This window comes from Typha latifolia, chromosome 6, assembly GCF_019914945.1.
Source record: "Typha latifolia isolate L0001 chromosome 6, TyphaL0001v2, whole genome shotgun sequence".
NCBI lineage: Eukaryota > Viridiplantae > Streptophyta > Magnoliopsida > Poales > Typhaceae > Typha > Typha latifolia.
This window is the reverse complement of record NC_133091.1, coordinates 11,477,513-11,498,610: the sequence shown is the minus strand read 5'-3', so window position 1 is coordinate 11,498,610 and position 21,098 is coordinate 11,477,513. Positions and strand designations below refer to the sequence as shown.

Below are 21,098 nucleotides of genomic sequence, written 5' to 3'. Positions count from 1 at the left end.
GATAGTGAAGGTATAAGAACTAATATAGTAATATTAAGAGCTTTTAGATCTTTGATCCGAAGGTTTATATTAGTCATACATATTATATATTATATAATATTAAGTATTATATTATTATTTTTGAGTTTTATCGAAATTAATTTTAAGTTGGTTATGCGGACCAAACTTGATTCAACTCAATATTAAGTCATGCTTCGTCGAGCTTAGTTTGCCCTAACTGGCTAACTGTAACTATCAAATTAGGTGATGGCTTTCCTCAAAATATGATATTCTGGAGTTAAATAACTTGTCAAACTTCAAAAGAAAGAAGGAAATCATCACTGAAGACATTCAAAGTTTTAAGAAACAAGGCACCCATTCTTCTTGGTTTTTTTCTTTGTTTTTATCCAACTAATTCCAGTTGGATTAAGTCAATAATAATTGAATAATCTCTTTTGCTACGTCAAAGAAGAAACAATCAGACAAAAGACAAGTATGCGTATGAAAATATTTAGCTGGTGGAAAAGAAGATTGTTAGCACCTAATCCTTGAACAATTAGATAGAAAGAGACATTATAATGTAATAAGGTTTCGGGGAAAGTACAACTTACTTGACTGTAATTAGTCTAAAATTTATTGTGCTTCACTAAACTTTCATTCTGTCATTTAATCTTTATATTAGTTTTAACTTATATGCAACTACCTTAAAACGAATGTTAATTTTAATATAAAATATTAAAATACGCTTTATGGAAAAATAATAATTTTTTTAATAAAAAATCTCTCTCGTGCTTCTTTCATCTTAATTTTCTCGTTTTAACATTTTGGACATCACAAATATTTCAAAAGAGAGAATAGAGAGCAACTAGTAAACTGAGGGAGCTAAATGATATAAATAAAAGTTCCAAGGAGACACTTCAAAATTTGGTCTAATTACAAGGAGTAAAATATAACTTTCCCTTTCTTTCTTATATTACCGTAGACCATAGTTAATACCCATTTGTTAGGGTTGACTTGACCCTTATCTCTTAATTCTTGTAGTAATTAATCTGAATTCCATCGAGGCAACAAAGTCAAAGAATAGGATGTCAAAGCTTTAGTTTCTTTTTTCTCTAAAATCCTGCTAAATAATAATAATAATAATATAATAATAATAATTCCAAGAAAGGTCGAATATAACAATTTGCCAACTTAGCCATATGATCATTGATCTCGTCCTGAACATGCAAGCTATGAACTTTTCTAAATATTTTTTAATCATTTAAGAGCCTAAAAACTAGATATGAGTTGAACAAATTTTTTATTTTTATTTTATACAAGTACATTTAAAGGCCTCACTAAGATTTTAGTTAACAAATATAGTCAAGTACATTTAAAGGCCTTACTAAGATTTTAGTTAACAAATATAGTCATCCAATATAAGCTCAAAATTATTGTATCACTGAGCTATTGTTCCTAGACGCCACACCGCCGAACTGTTCCACTAAGTTAATACATCGTTGAGCCGTTAAGCTGAGCGAAGTCTTGCAGACCCAGTCGAAGCAACCGCAACCTCCTGAAGTAGGGGTTGCAGACTATCAGCTGCTCCTCCAAGAGCAAGACAGAGCTTACCTAAAAAAAACGGAAGAAACTGATCAAATACTCGCATTTTAATACAAAACCTAGTGGCCTTATCACACATGTGAAGTCAATTGCCAACAGGGTTGGTTTCAGGATGAGAAAAGAAATAGAGAAAAGAAATATTACAACTCCTGCATATTTCCAGAGGAGATGTAAATGAAGAGATTCCACATCAATGGAACATTGAGGTTGACCAACACATCATCAAACCGTCATAGTAATAGCCTATGCACAGGATTCCATGGAAAATACTCAAAAAGCACAGACCAAAGTTCATAGGTAACAGAAGGATAGCTGGAGCTATCCAGTCTGAGGTCAGAGCATGCACCAAATCTTTAAGTGAATCATGAACATAACCAATATAACTCTTTTTGGAAGATATTATTACAAGTAAAGATACAACACCAAAACCAAATGTCTTGAATAAACTTCAGTAGATTTCACAGGTCAATAAGCTTACAGCACAAACTCAAGCAAATATACTGAATAAATAGATTAAGTCGGAGAGAGCTAGTCCCTATACCGAAGATAAATGATCACAACATTCTCTTAATTTCCATGTTGAAGATAGATGACGTGTTATAAGGACTACAGAGGCCTCATCTGCAGTTTGATCTCACCGCCCCTTTGGGTTCATGATCTGCGAGAAGACAGCACTCGGTGTTAGCCCATCAGAGTCTTCACTGGCGACGCTCCGGCCCCCAATGCTCATCGTAGTGGTTGTGGCTGTCGTGGTGCTCGATTCCAATGATGGGTCATCATGGCCTTTCTTTCCTGTCATCATGAGCGGTGTCCCCTCATCAGACATCCCACCAGTGATACTTCCACTCTCTTCTGCACTCTCCTGCAGCTGAAGGGCAAACTCAAGGTTCCACAGGACATCACCCATGGAGGGTCTCTCGATGCTCTGATCAGCCACACACTTCTCAGCTGTCTCTGCAAACTTCTTGAAGCACTGAGGAGCAATCTTACCTTTTAGGAAGGGATCCACAATTTGATCAAGAATACCTTTCTTCTGGCAGTGCAATGCCCACTCAGCTAAGCTCACTTGTTCCTTTGGAAGTGTAGGGTTCAGTGCTGGTCTAGCACAGAGGACCTCAAACAACACAACCCCAAAAGAGTACACATCAGATTTATCTGTGAGCTGCTGTCGCCGGAAATACTCGGGGTCTAGATAGCCAAAACTGCCTTTCACCACCGTGCTCACATGGGTATGATCCATTGTTGGGCCAGTCTTTGAAAGTCCAAAATCTGAAACCTTAGCAACCCATTTCTCGTCTAAAAGAATATTAGTTGTCTTCACATCACGGTGGATGATGGTGTGCTTAGCGCCAGTGTGAAGGTAATGTAGACCACGAGCTGCCCCAATGCAGATCTCAAGTCGCTGCCTCCATGGAAGAGGAGGTTTCTGCGTCTTGTATAGGTGCTCACGAAGAGTCCCATGTGCCATGTAGTCATAGACTAGGATCATCTCGTTTTTCTCCTCGCAGTAACCTATTAGAGAGACAAGATGGCGGTGGCGCAGCTTCGACAACATCTCAATCTCGGTCTGGAACTCGTGGATACCTTGCTCAGACAATGGGTTCCCACGCTTAATTGCAACCTTAGTTGATCCACCATCTATTTCTCCATGGTAGACTTTTCCAAAACCACCAACACCAAGAAGGAGAGCCTCATCAAAGCGATTTGTGGCAGCCTGAATCTCCGCAAATGAGAAATGACGGCAAAGATTAGAAGGCAGTGATGAAGCATAGCTTCCAGTGGTGTTTGTCTTGGCAGATCCAGCAGAGTGAGAATTGCCATATAGGGAGAGAGGCAACCAACCAGAAGGCCCATCACTGCTGCCAGCATCCTTCCCGACCTTCTTACCTCTGCAAATTTTGAACAGGCAGAGACACCCAAGCAAAAGAACAACAAAACCACCGACAACTCCACCAACAATTGCTGGAATATTAACCTTGGATCCATTATCCAAAGCTCTGTTAACATCAACATCTGGCTGCGGTATTAGCTCTGGATTGAGTCCAGCAAGACTATTGTTGCTATTCTGTATCTTAAAGACCTCAAGCCCATTCAGGATAGAATCATAGTACTCCGGCTTGGATTTAGTATCTGGATGAAGCTCAACCCACAAATCAATCGACCCAGATCCTGATGTTATGACAACGTAGTCCTCGTACACAGGTATGCCAATTCCACCACTCCAAGCAATCACATCCGCTCCCTCCTGGGCCGTCAAGTTGTTGAGGAAGATGTCAAAGACCCTTTGATTTATTTTGGTGATGGGATATTGGATCTCACAGAAATGAAACCTCACAAGATAGGTGAACCCAGCATCCACCGGAAGGATCCAGGTGAGATTATAATTCTGATTGACTTGGGCATCCGGCCCCATTGACCGTGCAGTCGAGTAAACATCTACTGGGGCAATATAGGTCGGCAATGTGGTTGGATATTCAATGGTGACATTGTTGTTGTTGGAGAATGTCACACCAAAGCCAGCCCCATAGATGTAAGGTGAGTCATCATCCCATGAGCGATACAATCCAGAATCTCCCACTGGGGAGATCGCCTGCCCACCCACATTGAGCCGGTACATTGTCTGAAGGGCCATGTCCTGGTCTACAGGGTATACTGTAGGGGTCCCGCCACTGACCAGGAGAGGATTCGAGATCGTGAAGATGTCAGGGATTGAGACAATCTCAATGCCATTCACAAAGGCATAGGAATTGGCGTGGCTACTGGATGGGGTGAAGGTGAGGTTAAGACCAGAGGATGAGACGTTGACAGAGAATTCACGAACAAGGTAGGCAAAATTGAGGGCTTCAGAAGTCTGGTAAGCACTAAAATTACTAAGAAGTGTGTACTGGCCGGCAGTGACGGAGAACAAGGCATCAGATGCAGCACGGTTGGAATAATTCGAGGGGTAGAAATGGAGACGGATAAACTTGTGCCCTGCACCTAGAGGGAAGGAGTATGTGTATGGGGAGGTGAAGACACGGGCGGTCAAGTAAGGGATTTGGGGAACAGAGGAGTCTTGAAAGGGGGCCGTAGAGCCGATGCCATTGATCGAGGGCGCGTACTTGGATCCAGCATCACCACTCCACGTACGGCCATCGGTGTCATTGTCCCGGCCCGATGAGCCACAATTCAAGAGGATGTCATCTCTAGGGACATAGGTAGAGTTGTCTCCGGCTGCCGAGATCAGGCGGATCGCCGGCAAAATAAAAAATAAAGCACTTACTAGAATAAACAGCAAGCCTGGGTTGTTCTTCATAGGGAATGGAGTAAAAAACGAATCTTTTGGGGGCAACAATGAAGTTCACAAGGAAGATTAGAGTTTCCACTGGAAGATCAACAGGGAAACCCTAGATCCAGCAAGATTAGAGGATCCACTAGGAAAATGGCAGCAGAGCACGATGATCGAGTACAAATTATAGCAGAAAAATGTGAGCATGAACTGAAATCAGTAGAGAAAACTCACAGATCTAAGCGAAAACGCGGAAATTAGCTCCAAGAAATTGGAAAAAAAATGCGACAATAAAACTAAAGATGGAGTCAGCAACTATGAGATATCCATTGAGCAAACCCTAGATTGGAGAAATGGAGAAGAGAAGGGAGCGTTACCTTAGGAGGAAAAGAGCTCTGGAAGCTGAGAGAGAGAGAGAGAGAGAGAGAGAGAGAGAGAGAGAGAGACGCGGGATTGAGTAAAGAATAAACAGCGAGTTAAGTGCACCCAACTACTAAACTTTTGTATTTATTTCCTTTATTATATCGTTATTTACTTCTACACTTTGATATTTGCAAATATACCCCTCACATTTTTCTGTTCTCACCAGAACTTCTCTTCTTCTTCTTTTTTAAATATTATTTGTTGCTGGAATATAGAGAGAAATAAAAATAAATAATCTACTTCAGGAGGGTGTACATGGAAAAATCCCCTTAATTTAATGTGATTAAAAAGAAGTTTAGTTAATGTTACGGAGAAGCTGCCCTTGAATTGAAACGAGCTGGGAACATCCACAGGCCAGCCGTTTACAGCCTAGATGTGGGGCCCGCCGTGGTGTTGGTATACACTACGTGGCCCGATATGGGACGTCGGATTGTGAGACGCGGAGGGGTGGGGCCGACGGCATCCCTGATTGATTAGTGGTCCCGGCGGTGGGTTCACTAACGTGCGCGGCTGTTAGAGGGATTGAATTTGGATGGCAACTGGCAAGGAGAGGGGAGTTTGTCTGACAGGAGAGGAGAGGCGGTTGGTCATGGTCAAAGGCTATACTGCTAAACAACTAGGAGAGGCGGGGACCTGAGTATCTTATTGGGTCGGCCTTAATGGGTTACGGATCCTTTTAGACCCAATAAGATCCGAGTTCAAGGGCTTTGGACAAATTCAACTGCGCCTCCCTGAAATAATAAATTTGGACTGAGTTTGTATATTTAATTAGAATTCCAAGGATCTAAAGCTCCACCCACAACTCTCCTCTCCTAAGAAAATCTTCAGTAAATGAAATTAATATTATATTATCTGTTTATTTAAGAAAAAAAACTCTTCATGTAGCCATATATTATGTAATTTGTACTCGGTCATAGTCTATCTTTTGAAAAAGATTGATATAATTATTTAATTTATATATCGAGAAATGTTAATTTTTTATTCTGCCTATGACTAACAATAGGACTCATAATATATCGCCTAGCAACGTTGTCAGAAACTTTTGACGTTATCAACCATCAGATAAACTGACTACAACGAAGATTAACAGAGAAGAATGCAGATTAAAATAGTTCGAAACTGGAGTGTCATATATGAACCTAATGTTCTCTTGGAGAGTCACTAGTACAAACATAGAACACTAAAAGTAAAGCATACATAAGCTACATAACAGGTTGAAAATTACATTGGCTTAAAGAGCAACTCCTCTTGACTGCAACTAATTCCACAACCCCATTCCCATAAATAAAGTCTCACCATCTTCAAGGACTAGGCTTCTGAAGAAAGGGGGCAGGCCTCACGTAAGTGAATCCTAGGAAGTTACTGTCTCCAGCAACTGGGCTGGGTACTGGAGAAACCGACAACGGCATGCTGGTCCAACACTCGTCGAAATTGGCAATGCAGTTCTTGCCAGCAACATTTGGCCGGAAACTTGGCTGGATCTGCCGGCACTCTAGTTTCCTCCAATTAATTGATTTGAACCACTTATGATTCTTTATCTCATTGCTGCTGCTAGAACAACTGCCCAACCTTTTGCTAGCTTCTTTGTGCAGCAACTGGGGGAAGAGAATAAATAGGAGTGTCTAAGAATATCTTGTATAATAAACGTAAAAAAGTATGGACTGATGCCAGGAAACTTACGCCTTTTAAAAGAGAGTGAGCTTCAGATGACAAAAATGCCGGTAGCTTTATTTTGTCCTTCACTATTTTTTGCTGAACTTTTTCCCTATTGCCGCCAAAAAATGGTGGCTGCAGGAAAATATGAAAAGAAATGTGAGAACAAGCATGAGAAGGGCTACTGTGCATGTTTCTTACATCTAAACCTACATATGCAAAGTGGCCGGAAATATATGAATGTAAAAAGTTTAGAAGAAGAAAAAATCTATTGGGTTTTCCTAATATGGAGAACTTACCAGCCCAAATATCTAGCTAGACCAACATAACAAAATAGGAATTTCTACTAATAACTGCAATCCTGACTTTCCCGTGAATATCATTTACACAAAGACTGGGAATGGATATCTTAAAGAAGCTTCTTATTATGTGGAGATTTTGAATGAGTCCTGTTGATATTTCTCAAATTGTGATAATAGAGAAGAGACTCACCTTGCCAGTAAGCATTTCAAACAATAGGATTCCTACACTCCACCAGTCAGCAGCCTTATCATGGCCCTTTCCAAGGATAATTTCTGGAGCCATGTACTCCACTGTCCCACACATTGAGTTTGATCTAGTATTTTCATTGAATTCCTTTGCCAGCCCAAAGTCAGTCAACATGGCCTAATGAGAAGGAGAACATATCAAACAGATGTTAAACAATTGCACCAGGGGGGCAAAGAAAAGCTGGCCGCATGACCAAATATTCTTACATGGCCATCGGCATCCAAAAGAATGTTCTCAGGCTTGAGGTCCCTATGCATAATACCACTTGCATGGAGATGGGATACAGCAGACACTATTTCAGCAGTATATAAGCGTGCAAGATCCTCTCTGTTAAAAATGTTGTTAACTTTCTAGATCAATCGAGTGAGTTAATGCACAAAAAATCCAAAAGAACTATCCGGAACTAATCTTGCTGGACTAACCTGAATAAACCATGATGATAGAGCTGAAAAAATAAGTGTCCCCCATTTGTAAAGTCCAGCACAAGGTAGAGACGATACTTTGTCTGCAAGGTAAAGTAGGATGAAGTAATTGCAAGAGTGCCTTGACATGTACTTAGATATCATCTAGTGGATGTTAATATCATCCTTGCAGAAATATAAAATCTAAATATGAGTGCATAGACATCTTAATATGGTCAGGTCCTACTTAGTGAATGTAATGTGCTTGAAGGAAATATTTCCTAATCTTTGATCACAGTGGTCTGCTTTAGGTAATATCTGTTGATTGCATTTAGTGATTTGCAATTTGCAAAACAGAACTACTGGGCATAAACCTGAATAATTAATTATGGTTCTAGACAACATGCTATCTACTTTAAGATGTGCGCTAGCTCATGGGTTTTGCACACTTTCTTGATAGATGCATAAGCCAAGGCACGACTAATCAGAAACCAAGTGGAATTCCTAGAAACGAGTCAAACTGACAGGTTGGAACTCGGAATGTGGGCTTTTTTAACTTTTATGCAAATATATGTAAGATATTGAATTTAAGAGCATATCAAGGAAGTTGAGCACCAAGACAATCTTTTAAATTATATCCTTCTACCTCCTACTCCTAATATGTTCTGCTTTCTTCGTTCCTCTTTCATTTTTCAAAATGAAGAATCTTTCGGCAATCATTTTCCCTAGATAATCTAATCCTTTGCTATTTTGAGGCATAACACACCAATTATATTAAGCATTAACTGTTAAGAACAAGAAGTCACCAGTAAATAAATCAAGATCAGTATCATGAGTAAAAAGTTGAATGATTGTTAGACTTGCCAATGTTTCAAGAAAGCAATGGTTTAATACATTTAGAAGAAAGGCAAAAGCAATATGGTTATTTGATAGGATATGGCCAAATACTGAGAGATCATTTACATTATCTGTAGACTATTCTTATGTGGTGAAAAGGTGCCATAGGAAAACATTTAGCGAGCAATAACAGGCAAGATATGCAAACAGCCAAGAACATAAGGTTTTTTTATTTTTTATTCTCCTTTCTCTAGGAACAGTACTTAACAATAAACAAAGATGAGCTCACAGATCATAAGAGATGCAAACAGACAAGAAGATAAAGTTTACATTGTTAATTCTCCGTCTCTAGGAAAAGCACATAACTATAAGCAAATATGAGTTTACAGATCATATTTAATTCTTTAGTGTAGCACAATACTTGTGTCGCATCAAATCTGGCTTTAGGAAATATTGCATGTCAAGTAAGATGTTACAGTTTGTACAAAATAGCAACCTATCTCATACATCCATAAAGGAAATCTACAGAATGATAAATGCCAAATTCACAAAGAAATACACCAATGCAAACACCAAGCATCAACCTATACTACAACAATATGAAAGATCTCTACTTGTTATCAATTCAAGTACAGGGAGAATGATTTCACAAAGACATCAAACCTGGAAAGAGTATCTCAGCTGGACTATGAAAGGATGATCAACTTTTGTCAATATATCTCTCTCAGCTTTCATGTATTCAGCATGGTTCTTCTCCATAATCTTATCCTTCCTCATAACCTTCATGGCATATATTTCAGAAGTTCCTTTCTTCCTCACCTGATAGACTTTTCCAAATGCCCCTTGGCCGACAAGCTTCATAACTTCAAAGTCATCAAGTCCTAGACCTTCATTCTTCTCAGATTTACTATCAAGCTTTTCAGCATAGCAGAGTGATGCCCCTTGATCTTTTTCTGTCTCTCCAAGGGAACATTCTTCAAGTTCCAGTGAGGCGTCAGTTTCATGTAGTATGAGCTTCCTGGGTTTCAAGGATTGACTAACACGAGCTGTGGGTCCTACCAGAGAGTGAGACCGATTATGAATCACCATTGGGTCATCATAAACTTCATCATTTAAATGTGAAGCAGGTGTGGAACTCTCAGATGCCACAACATTCACCTCAATCGAAGCTTGAACTGGGGCAGGACCAAAAACATCAGAAAAGTCAAACTCAACATTGTCAGAGGTTACAACATTAAGGGGCCCCACAGGAAGAAGAATCTGTCTCCTGAAGGATTTGCGGCAATGGGTTGTGTTCAGAGTAGATATCTGAGAGGAAACCATATCTTCAGATGCTAAGCAGATTGGATGATGTTTAGCTTTATGTTTGCTCTTCCAGCTAAAGCTGGCTCCCTCCACAAGTCCCCAAAACAACTGATGAAGATGGATTTCTAACAATGGCCTTAAATAAGTGGAAGTTTACGTAGACAACAAGAGTTCCAAGGAATCCTGGAAGCAAGAAAGCCAAATTCTGGAAGTTTCCCTTGTTTCCCGAGGAACAGGAAACACAAGATGCCACAGTGCTTTTTGAACTCATGAATATCAAGTTATCTAGAGCTCTGGGGGAAAAACAGAATAACAATTAATGTAATTCTTTAGAAAAACTTAGTGACGATAAAAGTGGCATTATGTCAAACATAGTAAGAACAACAGTGTTGTGGTCTTTATAAACTAAAATGTCTAATATCTGAAGAAAGAGGCATAATTAAAATATCTTGACTGTAGTTCTTCTAATGACCCCCATGGCCCCATAGGTTATATATCATCTTTGATGATCACTTCCAAATTTATGGTTCAACCATGTTGGAAATCCTTGTGCACTAAGAAACTGAAGTGGGATTAAGCATATCCTGGGCACTTTAATGTTGTGAAAAGAAATGTTGAACCAAAAGGAGAATTTGCAACACAACCTAAAAACGACACATATCATGTTGTGTTTGGGTACAAGTGGAAAATGCTAATAAGATTAACTATGCTTACATATGCCAACAAAAGTCAAAAGTCAAGACTCAAGACAAATAAACTCAACAATGACTGAAGAGTGAAAAGCGGATGAGATCAAGATAAAATAATGGTATTTGAACTTGTCCAAGTAAATAGCACTAACTAGCCATTTATTTAGACACTTTTGGCTATCTGATAGCATTTTGGTTATACTAGTGGAATTAATAGGTGCTAAATCAATGAGGGACCAGGCAATCTGAAGATCCACAAGGCTAAATTATGAACTATTATTTAAAAGGCATAAAAAATTGAAATAGCTTTTTTCAATTATCTTAGTTATTAATCAGTATAATAAATGATTTAATAAGTTTAAAGATCAAAATAGATGGTTTAACGAGGCTTCAAGATGCTCTCTATACAGCATAAAATGTACTAAGTAGTTGCATATCGATATTTACTTTTAGGACCCTACATATTTTGCGCTCTATTTATAAAATTATGGATAACCTCGCAAACATATGTTTCTTTCCCATCGTCCTTATTAGCTTTCAGATACATGACTGTATGTTCAAATCCAACCTTTGAGCCATTCTCCCAAAACAAAACTCACACCTTTAGGATAACTAGTTCTGATTCTTACATCGATGATATCTGATCCCTTGATTTCACTCGCAAGATTTCAACAAAAAACACTCAACTTTCCTTGTGTTGAAAAGAAAGCAAACAAGATCTACCGACAAAGGAGATAGAAGAACAATTCTTGTGGCAATTGGATGTGGAGAATAACATCACCCTACTCACAGCTCCCAAATCGGACCGTAAAATATATTCGCCAAACCGTAAAAGATAATACAGCACATTTGAAGAAGAGATCAACAAACAAAGGGCAGAAAGATCAATATTATGTTAGTATGAATAGAATCACAGCATATCTCTCGCAGATCTAACTAATTCGAGGGGCTTTCCGATCCCACGGAATCCCGATTCGCGACCCAAACCCTAATCCTAGCATCATACATTATTGCGAAACCAAATCAAAAATCGCTAGAAGAGAAGAACGAGAACTCCCTCACCTTGGAAGGAGGACAATCGGATCGGAGCAGCGGGATTCCTCGAAGGGGCTCGTCTCGCTAGGTCTTGTACACGATCTGCGAACACGGCACGTGTCGATGTCCGACTGGTGGATTCGAAACCACATCGCGCTATGAAACAGGATTGGTTGGGAAGACCGGGGCCCACGTAACGCGCGAGGGAACAATTCTGCGCCGTCGGATTCAGACGTGCGGACACGATTCGCCGGTCAGCGTGGTTGCAGGGAGGTAATCTTAAAAGCTTAATCGTGGGTTTCGGGGATCAATACGCGGTTACGAGATCACGCATACGAATAATGTTAAGCTAATGACAGTCACATAATTATAATGACACCTCGAGCAAGTTGCAGTTGGATAAGTAATTAATTAATCCATTAATAATTATCTGATCATTAACAAAGGGTAAGCAGAGTGATACATTAAGCACGACTTTTACCTCCCTCCCCCAGTCCCCCTCGTGATCTAAACTAGGCAAATACTACTTTAATGCCCCTTTAAAATTTATAATTCTAATAATATAGTAGTCAGTTTTAGTATTCGAAACCGGTTATATAAAATAAAGAGCATATTAATTAAGAATATCATATTATGTGCGTCTAACTTTCAAATTACATGTTCTTTTCTTTTATTAAGATTTCTCTCTCTTAAATATAATTATAATAAATACGATTAGGTCTTGATTATAAAAGATATCACTTAATACTACACAATTAGGGGTGTCAAAATAAACGAGCGGCTCGAGCTCGGCTCGGTGGAAGCTCAAACTGACATGAGCCAAACAGAGCTGAGCCTAAGTTGGAGTCGGCTCATTCAGGCTCGGCTTGATCGGCTCATTTAAATAAAATACTCATTACTAATATATATCTATATATAAACATATTTATAACCATTAGATTTTTGATCCAATGGTTATTATTATCATATCCCTATCTAATCCTAACCCTAAATCTAATAAAAAAATCTCAATAAACCCAACACCCAATTTTCTCCTCATTTCCTCTCCATGCTCCTCCTCCATCAATCAGCTCATATGTTCTCTTCTAGTGGCCTCCTCCTCCATCAGCTTGGCCTCGACCACGACGTCGGCCTCCTCTACTGCCTCATTATCTTCCTTCTTTGCTGTCGCCTCCTCATCCTCGTCCTCCTTCACTTTTCATCCAATCTCCTCATCCTTCATCGACAAGTCATTGCCCCGCTGTCTCCTCCTTCACCTCCTCATCTGGCCTCATTGTCCTCTATCAATAAGCCATCGTCGTCTTCTCTTTATCGGCTCCCTCCTCATTGTCCTCCTCGTCCTCATCCTCCTTCTCTGGCCTCAGCAAGCCACCGCCTCCTCCTTCTCTAACCAAGCTTGGGCTCGGCTTGGGCTTTACGTCAGGCTTGGTCTGGCTTGGCTTGAGTTGAGCCGAGCCTAAACATCTTTAGAGTGCTCGAAATTAATTTCGAGCCGAGCCTGAACTAAAGCTGGCTCGTTCAGACTCAACTCATTTACACCCCTATACACAATTAAAAATTGATTCTTTATGTTTATAGGAGATAGACTTCAATTTAAATTTAATTCTATATCTCTATGTGTTATCAAATTTTAACTTAAATTAATTTTAAACTAATAAGACACACACACACACATATATATATATATAAGTAATTGAAAAATAATCGAAGAGATAGAATTTAATTAATTTATTATCAAGTTAACTATAAAAAATATATAAAAACTCTTATTCTCATTCTCATAATATTTGTCTTTTACTCGATAAATTACTAAGATAATATAATTGTCAAAAAAATAAGGGAAAATGTATACATATAAATATGAAATTTAAAAAGATATATATAGTTAAATAAAAAAATTAAGGGTCTATATGAAAAATAACTTATTAAATAGTATTGACTTAGAAATTATAATTTAAAAATAAGTAATAACCTGTTGAACTGGTCATTGGACTAAAATTTGTTCCTATTATATCCTTAGGAAATTTGTTCCTATTATATCCTTAGGTATATTAATCTTTATATCTCTCTTTACCTTAGAAAGATGAGCTCTTCTTCTATACCCTTCCTATCTTAAGATAAAGCTAGATCTAACAATTGATATGCTTAATTGCATCATAGGAACATTAAAAAATTTAAGTCCTATAACCGGTTAAACTTGTGAATATTTATTTCTAAATTGTAATTTCTAAGTCAGCACTATTCAATAAGTTCTTTGCATATAGACTATTATTTATTTATGTATATATTTTTAAAATTTTATATTTATATGTATACCCTTCATGTTTTTTTAATAGTTATATTACTTTAATAGTTTATCAAATAAAACACATATATACCTAGGGGTGTAAACAAGCGAGCCTGAGTGAGCCAACTCCAGCTCAGGTTTGGCTCGAAATTAATTTCGAGCCTTAAAATTGAGCTCAGGCTCGGCTCATCTCAACTCGAGCTGAGCCTGAGCTGAGCTTGAACCTGAAATGAGTCTAACATCAAGCCTTATTCAAGCCAAGCAAGATTGAGCTAGACTAAGCCGGATCGAGCCCAAGTCGAGCTAAAGAAAAAGAAGAAGAAGGAGGAGGAGGACGTGGGGCACCACGGCTGCTTGCCGCTGCCAAAGGAGAAGGAGGTGGCACAGCGGCGAGGAGGCGGCACATCGACAATGGCTTGGCGAAAGAGGCCGAGGTGACACCAACACATTACGACTGCGGAGGAGGTAAAGATTTGGGGATTGGGGTTCATCTCACCCCTTTTATATCAAGTCTATCGAGCTAGCTCCAGCTTAGGCTTAGCTCGATATTAATTTCGAGCCGATTTTAGCGGCTCGAGATCGGCTCAGCTCTGACCAAGCCGAGTAGGACTCAACCTTCAGCCAAGCCAAGCTTGAGCCAAGCCAGAGCCGCTCGTAAGCTTGATAACACTATATATACTCGAGTAATATATATATTAGAATAATAGTATTAATATCATTTTATAGTTAACTTCATAAAAATATAATTAAATTCTATCTCTTAGATTATTTCTCATTAGTTTAAAATTAATTTAAACTAAAATTTGATAATATATAAAAAAACTAATTTTAAATTGAAGTCTATCTCCTATAATTATCTAGTCTCTTATAATCAAGGTCTAATATATCTAACAGAAAAATGTTAAAAGAACGTATAACCCCGAAGTTAGGTGCACATAATCTAATCTTCTTGACTAATATTTTTTTAATGTATTATGGTGTTGGAACTGATACTAAATATAAAAAGTGACTATTATCATTGGCCAAATAACACTAAAATAATGTAGCTAGTGTGACCCTGCAAAAAATAGGAATGTGGAAATAATACATGGAACTAAAAATCACTTCCAACTTCATTCCCCACCGGCCCTAGTATAATCAAGGTTAAAGGCTTGAGATCGAGGAGGATGTCGTGGACACAAAGGTGAAAGAAGATAGCGAGAGGGCTTTTGGGCAAGGTGGATGATGGTGGAGTATAGCTTGACGCAGAGGTTGACAGAGAAGAGGGTGGAGAGGAGTATGAGAAAGCATCAAAGGGGGGTAGAGAGAGTATGGACGGGCATGCATATCGAGGAAGAGGCCGACGACAAGATGGAACTAGGGGGCAAATGAGCTTGTGAAAGGCGAGGGAAGGGATGGTATTGGTGAGCTAGAGGATGGTAGCAACAGACAAAGAAAGGAATGTATGAATGTGGCATCAATAATGACAATGGTGACAAGAGAGAGATGAAGATGAATAGTGAGAGGCTTAGAAAGAAGAAAACAAAAGTAGATGTTTAGGAAGAGAGAAACGAGACGGAGAGGGTTGCTCCTACCCTAGCCACTTAAAAGAGGGGATGGAGAGAAAACTAGCCTATAGCAGTGAGATAAAAGCCTTTTAGGCAGGGGGGGAGAAGCATGCGCCAAACCGTAGTTAGTGAATTTATTGCTGTTTTGGTTATAATTTTATGATTATAAGTGATTTTATTCATGGATAGATAACTCACATTCACCAATCTTTCCTCACCAAGAATAATTACCAAACAATTTACACTTTAGATACCAAAAGTTACACTTCGATCTTCTCTTTATTTTCATTATCTAAAGTCCATTCTTTCAATAAATGATCTTAAATGGTTAGGCTGGTTTAGAAATGGGTGAATTTTTTAAGTCAACTCATGTGACATAGAGATCCACTTTTTGCATTCTAAGATAAATAGTTTATGGTTGAGTGAGTGGGAGACTGGGAGTGGAGTTAACTTTGAATATGTCATAAAACTTGATTAGAATTATTGAAATTATTAGCCAACGGGCTTTCAAAGAGAAAAAGAAAAAAAAATGCTACTATTTTCCACCTATAAAATCTCTACCAAAACTACCTCATCGTCTTTGACAGCATCCGACTCCAAACCGGTTTAGCGATGCGTGCTTGCGCGCCTCTATCCAATTCGCTCCACGAATTCGGAATCAGACCTCGAAAACCACAGCTTTCTCCTCCCTTTCGAATCATCAATGGCCGAATCCCTCCACATCCGACAAGTCCTTCTCGACCTAAACATCTCAACCTACAGAGAAGTGCATTCCCTTCTCGAAGTTTCAATCTTGGTAGATTTTTTAGAAACCCTAAGCGGCCCTTAGATAAGCGAGTTGGATCGAGTTCTAGCGACGAGTTCCTTGATCTGAAGACGAGTGGCGGAATTGGTCTTAGTCAGGAAGCGGAACTAAGTGATGCTTCAAGTTTCGATCTTGCTGAGCTGAAGAGGGAGTTGGAGGAGGAGGAGAGGAGTTTGAGGGCCTCGGAGAAGGGGGAGGGGGAGGAGGAGGAGGAATTGATTCCATTGGAAGGAGGAGGGAGCGGGAACTTGGGGAGTGAGATCGTCGAGAAGTCTAGAATCGAGGGTGGAAGGCAGATGGTGAAGAGGTCGACCTTGCTGGCGAAGCAGGTAATTAGCATTCGATCAGCTCGGAGCTTGGGTTTCGTTTCACAGCTCTGGGTGGACACCAGATTGGTAAGCGATTTTTTTAATATATGTATCAGTTAAATCACCATCTTCTGCAAAAATTGACCCTTAAGTCTGAGCTAGAGAAATTTTACATGCCAATGGCACGGATTTGAATTAAGTGGGCAGTAGTTTCATACATTAATCAACGGTACCACAGCAACTCAGCATCTTCTTTAAGAGCTTAAGATAATAGAGAATGATCGATCTAATCTTTTATATCTTAAACAATATCTAAAAGTTTATATTGCTAAAATATGAGGCATATTGACCCTGATGATATATTTCTTCGTTTTATTTGGTGTTGAAGGTATGTGACATCATATTGATGAAATATTTTCTGGTGAATTTCATAATTATTAAGCTATTACATATACTAGAGGAATGCAGTAAAAGAAGATCAAACCCCTACCCATTCACCAAATAGATTGAAAGACGGTTTGTCTAAATGCTAACAATGAAGTACACCTAAACAACTCTATCTCAGGCACGTTCACAAAACCTGCTTACATTCCTCGTGAATATTAGACCCTCTGATGCATGTTTAGTTAGCATATTGAGTATTCGATGACATAGTATATCTCATCTTATATTGGCATATTCATCTTTATGCTCTGAAATGCTGTTTGTGTTTATTGTGGTCAAGACTTGCAGAAAGCTTCCTCTATGTATCACTATCTATGATCTGATATAGGTATTCCACCTGTTAGTGACTAGATATCATTTCCTTTTTCCTCCTCCATGCTGTTTCATTCCTTTCACCGTGTAATGTTTATTACGATAAAAACAGATGCACTTATTTAGTTTTTTCAGTCAAAATGTAGGTGCATTTATTTGTTTATCAGGAAACAACTCTATATCTGAGAGGAACTGTCATTTTCTCTTCCTCCCACTTTTCTTTAACCATTTGATTTTCTATAAGATGGATGAAATATTTATGGTTTTTCTCTTTGCATACTATGTATATTAAAAGTTTGCATTATTAGATAACTAGTTGATTAAAAAACCTAATCTGTTAGATAACATGTTAATAATGCATATCTAATATTTAACATGCCCCCTAATATATGGCCTCTATATACCGCAATTTGATAGATGAAAGACAATAGACGGTGCAACCTCTACACCAGATGAGAATAGATGATAGAAAATAGGAATTAGATGAGGCTAAATGAAATTTGAACTTTAGACTGTAGAAAACCAGGCTTTGCTACCATGTTACATAACCAATTGACTCAAAAGTTGAAGATGTTAAATAACATACCGATAATGCATATCAAACCTTTAACATGGATCATTCACATTAGGATATTAATTAATTTTTCTTTTCAAAGTATTGAGAATGATAGTATCATGATACTACTCAGTTGGTGTCTTTGTTGCTTCTTTTCACTTTCTTCCTTTAATTTCATCAGCCTTTCCTTGGCACTAATCTCAAGTTTGCTCAAATTGAACCTATAAGTGGAATTAGTGCCCTTGCCCCTTGCAATGTGACTCAACTATATCGGTATATCTAAATCTTTTTTGGGTAGAATTACATTGAGAGCTGCAATGTTTGACAATGATTCTTGGCAAAGTTCTCTGTATATGCATGACTCTATCTCCTTTTCAGTATGATATTTGGAAGGCTTACTCATTCATACATAACACGTAACTTCTTTGCAGTCAATTACTTAAGACGAGCTAATAAATTACTGCTACCCTTCTCCCTGAGGCTCTGTAACTTATTTCTTGATTAGTGCCATTTTTATGCAGTGGGTTGTGGCTTTGGTTGAAGTGAGGCCAAATTTGCTCTCAGGAGAAATTGAGAAATTCCTTCTTGAGGATATATGCCAGGTAGAACTGTTTTCAGATGTTTGCCGATAATCTTCAATTCTTCATAGTGACTTATCTTTCTTTCCTTCTGAGTTGTAGTCTTCTGAGCTTTCTTCTGCTGAAATGTATGCTGTCCTGTTGCAGTAACCTTTTGATTGTCATCATTATTAACATCTATGACTTCTTTCAATTACTGATATAAGCTGATTCAGAGAATGGAATACCTAGCAGGCTTAATAGTTAATACCGCTTCTGTTCTTAGTGATCAATCATAATGTAAACTTTAACATCTACATGCTGGCTTCTGATTCTTACATGTGAATTATTGTCATCTTTTCTTTCTGAATTTTCATTCTAGTAGTCATGTTTTCATTTCTGCTTTTATTCACTTGATGCTAATGTACTATTAACATTCCGATGATATTAAACTTTATTATTTTTGTAGGTGGGCGATGTTGTGCTTGTCCAAGACGAGAGTGTGATAGAAAATGAATTTAAAATGATTGGGCTTGACAGTTTGGTATGGCGTTTGGCTTCATCCAATTTGATTGACTTCATTGGTGCATGAGAATTATATTTTTTCCTTTTAAGTCTTCTGTCACTGATTATCTAAAAAATGCTTATTAATTATTGTTTGTTAGGTAGGATACAGTGTTGTTACTTCAGGTAGGCGCAACGTTGGTAAGGTTAGTTTCTATTTTGGACACATTGGGTGAAATCATTATGACTTTCACATCTTTCGTATGTGGAATTTACTCTTTTCTCTGAATCATTGTTTCGTATAAATTGTCTTCTGCTATGAAGGTCCGTGGTTACACTTTTAACATAAACTCCGGATATGTGGAGTCGCTCGAGCTTGATTCATTTGGATTTTCCATTATCCCATCTAGTTTGGTAAATTGGAAAATGCCCTCTTTCTCATATATGAGCCTGTTGATCTTATGCTGCATCTTAATGTAACATCACTGTTTCTTTCTTGCAGGTGAGCACATACTGCTTATTTGTCGAAGATGTGCTTGAAGTAGTGTCTGACACAGTTGTAGTGCATGAAAGTGCTGTTTCTCGAGTCCAAAGGTTAACGAAGGTATATATATATATATAACTTCACCAATTAAAAATGACATGAAAAATGTAATGCTCACCTCGAAAAATCAGCATTTTAGATTTTAATGAACTCCTAGTTTGCTTTATTTTCTAAATTGTGTTTATTTTGCTAACCGTAGGGCATATGGAATACTCAAAATATGCATGGGCCTGAAAATCAGATGCATGAGGACTCTGAATTTGGAAAGAGAGGATCTTGGCCTGTCGAGCGGCAAAGCAGTGGCGAAAGATCTGGTGGCAGAAAGTTCCGTAGGAAAATGAGGGATATAGAGGATGATTGGGAGCTTCCAATGGATTACTGACGAGACAATGTCACAATCTTATACTTTGATTATTATTTCTTTTTCTCTTCTTTTTTTTAGCATACCACTGTTTGATGTAAATGTAATAGCTTGAATATAGCATGTCGATAAGTAATGTTATCAGCAGGCAGTTTCCTTTTTAAGATGTTCTACCATTGTAAGTTATTGCATTGCCCTTGTAGACATTCTAATCGCCCTCTCAAAATGCTCTTGTTTGGAGCAATTATAGTGCTCAGTCTCTGTAAGTAATTCTTCTTCTTTTTCATGTCCAATACTATTCACCATCTTTTAAGATATTACACTTTTGCTTCTGTTAAGTAGGATATTGTGTTATTTACAAGGACATTACAAAGATATTATGTTATTTACAAGGATACATGTCCGAAGTCGAATTCGTACCCTAATTATTCAAGAGTTAATTATATTTTGGCCATCTTAACTATAGCTGTTGCTCTCACTTTTACACAATATGTAGACACACATGCCTCCCAATTTGTCTATTTATATTGCCAAAACTCTTTCATAAATGTTTTATTAAATTTTTTGATAGAAATAATCTTAAAAACTAAACTAATTTAATAAATAGATAAAAGTATTATTGCTTTTCTTCTATATCATTTCTATCTCCTTTAGTGGTCTTTATAATAATTTCTCTAAATATTAAATTCTAAATTGATATTCTCTAATTATTTTAAAATCTACTTATAATAGGATAGAAAAAAATATTTTTGTCCATCTAATTAGTTAGCTAATCTTTTAATTTTTTTTTAATTTCTAACTTAGGGACTTTGTGATAATTAGATAATTCAGAGGATATACATATATTTCTTAAGGTGGTAAAATTGATTCGGAATGATAGTTGAGGGTTAAAATATAATTAATCCTTTAAAGCTAAATGAAAAGAAAAGGTTAAAAAGCTAGATGGCCCATGCAGGTCTCGAACCTGCGACCTTCGCGTTATTAGCACGACGCTCTAACCAACTGAGCTAATAGGCCAGGTTGTGAATGTTCCAAAAGTTTTATTAACAGTTTTATTAAATTATCTCAATATGACCAAATTACCCTCGCAAATTTTCTCCATCACGGCGGTATAAAGCCAAGATCATCTCGC

At 37.9% G+C, this 21,098-nt stretch overlaps 3 protein-coding genes and 1 non-coding gene across 5 annotated transcripts; 1 reads left to right on the top strand and 3 right to left on the bottom strand.

Annotated features, from left to right (window-relative positions):
- Window positions 1-1,952: 1,952 nt before the first annotated feature.
- On the bottom strand, window positions 1,953-5,335 carry LOC140790613 (receptor-like protein kinase FERONIA). The gene has a single exon (XM_073140756.1). The coding sequence runs from the start codon at window positions 4,874-4,876 to the stop codon at window positions 2,216-2,218; it is 2,661 nt and encodes an 886-aa protein (XP_072996857.1). The 5' UTR covers window positions 4,877-5,335; the 3' UTR covers window positions 1,953-2,215.
- A 1,040-nt stretch (window positions 5,336-6,375) lies between these two features.
- On the bottom strand, window positions 6,376-11,874 carry LOC140791321 (serine/threonine-protein kinase AtPK2/AtPK19-like). Its single transcript, XM_073141843.1, has 7 exons — window positions 11,769-11,874; window positions 9,376-10,310; window positions 7,897-7,979; window positions 7,681-7,801; window positions 7,418-7,591; window positions 6,953-7,060; window positions 6,376-6,867 (listed from the first exon to the last, which is right to left on the bottom strand). Exons 2-7 carry the CDS (start codon window positions 10,033-10,035, stop codon window positions 6,574-6,576), a joined length of 1,440 nt encoding a protein of 479 aa, XP_072997944.1. The 5' UTR covers window positions 10,036-10,310; window positions 11,769-11,874; the 3' UTR covers window positions 6,376-6,573.
- A 4,269-nt stretch (window positions 11,875-16,143) lies between these two features.
- LOC140791345 (uncharacterized) lies at window positions 16,144-20,222 on the top strand. Of its 2 annotated transcripts, none has more exons than XM_073141878.1 (7): window positions 16,144-16,775; window positions 18,522-18,602; window positions 19,027-19,141; window positions 19,227-19,267; window positions 19,386-19,475; window positions 19,564-19,665; window positions 19,805-20,222. In XM_073141878.1, the coding sequence occupies exons 1-7, from the start codon at window positions 16,188-16,190 to the stop codon at window positions 19,985-19,987; spliced, it is 1,200 nt and encodes a 399-aa protein (XP_072997979.1). In that variant the 5' UTR covers window positions 16,144-16,187; the 3' UTR covers window positions 19,988-20,222. The 2 variants fall into 2 exon arrangements, with proteins under 2 accessions (XP_072997979.1, XP_072997980.1); XM_073141879.1 differs by having other exon boundaries at window positions 16,146-16,775; window positions 19,027-19,101; window positions 19,223-19,267.
- Window positions 20,223-20,909: 687 nt separating this feature from the next.
- TRNAI-AAU (transfer RNA isoleucine (anticodon AAU)) lies at window positions 20,910-20,983 on the bottom strand. The gene has a single exon. It is a non-coding gene; the product is annotated as a tRNA-Ile (tRNA).
- Window positions 20,984-21,098: the final 115 nt, after the last annotated feature.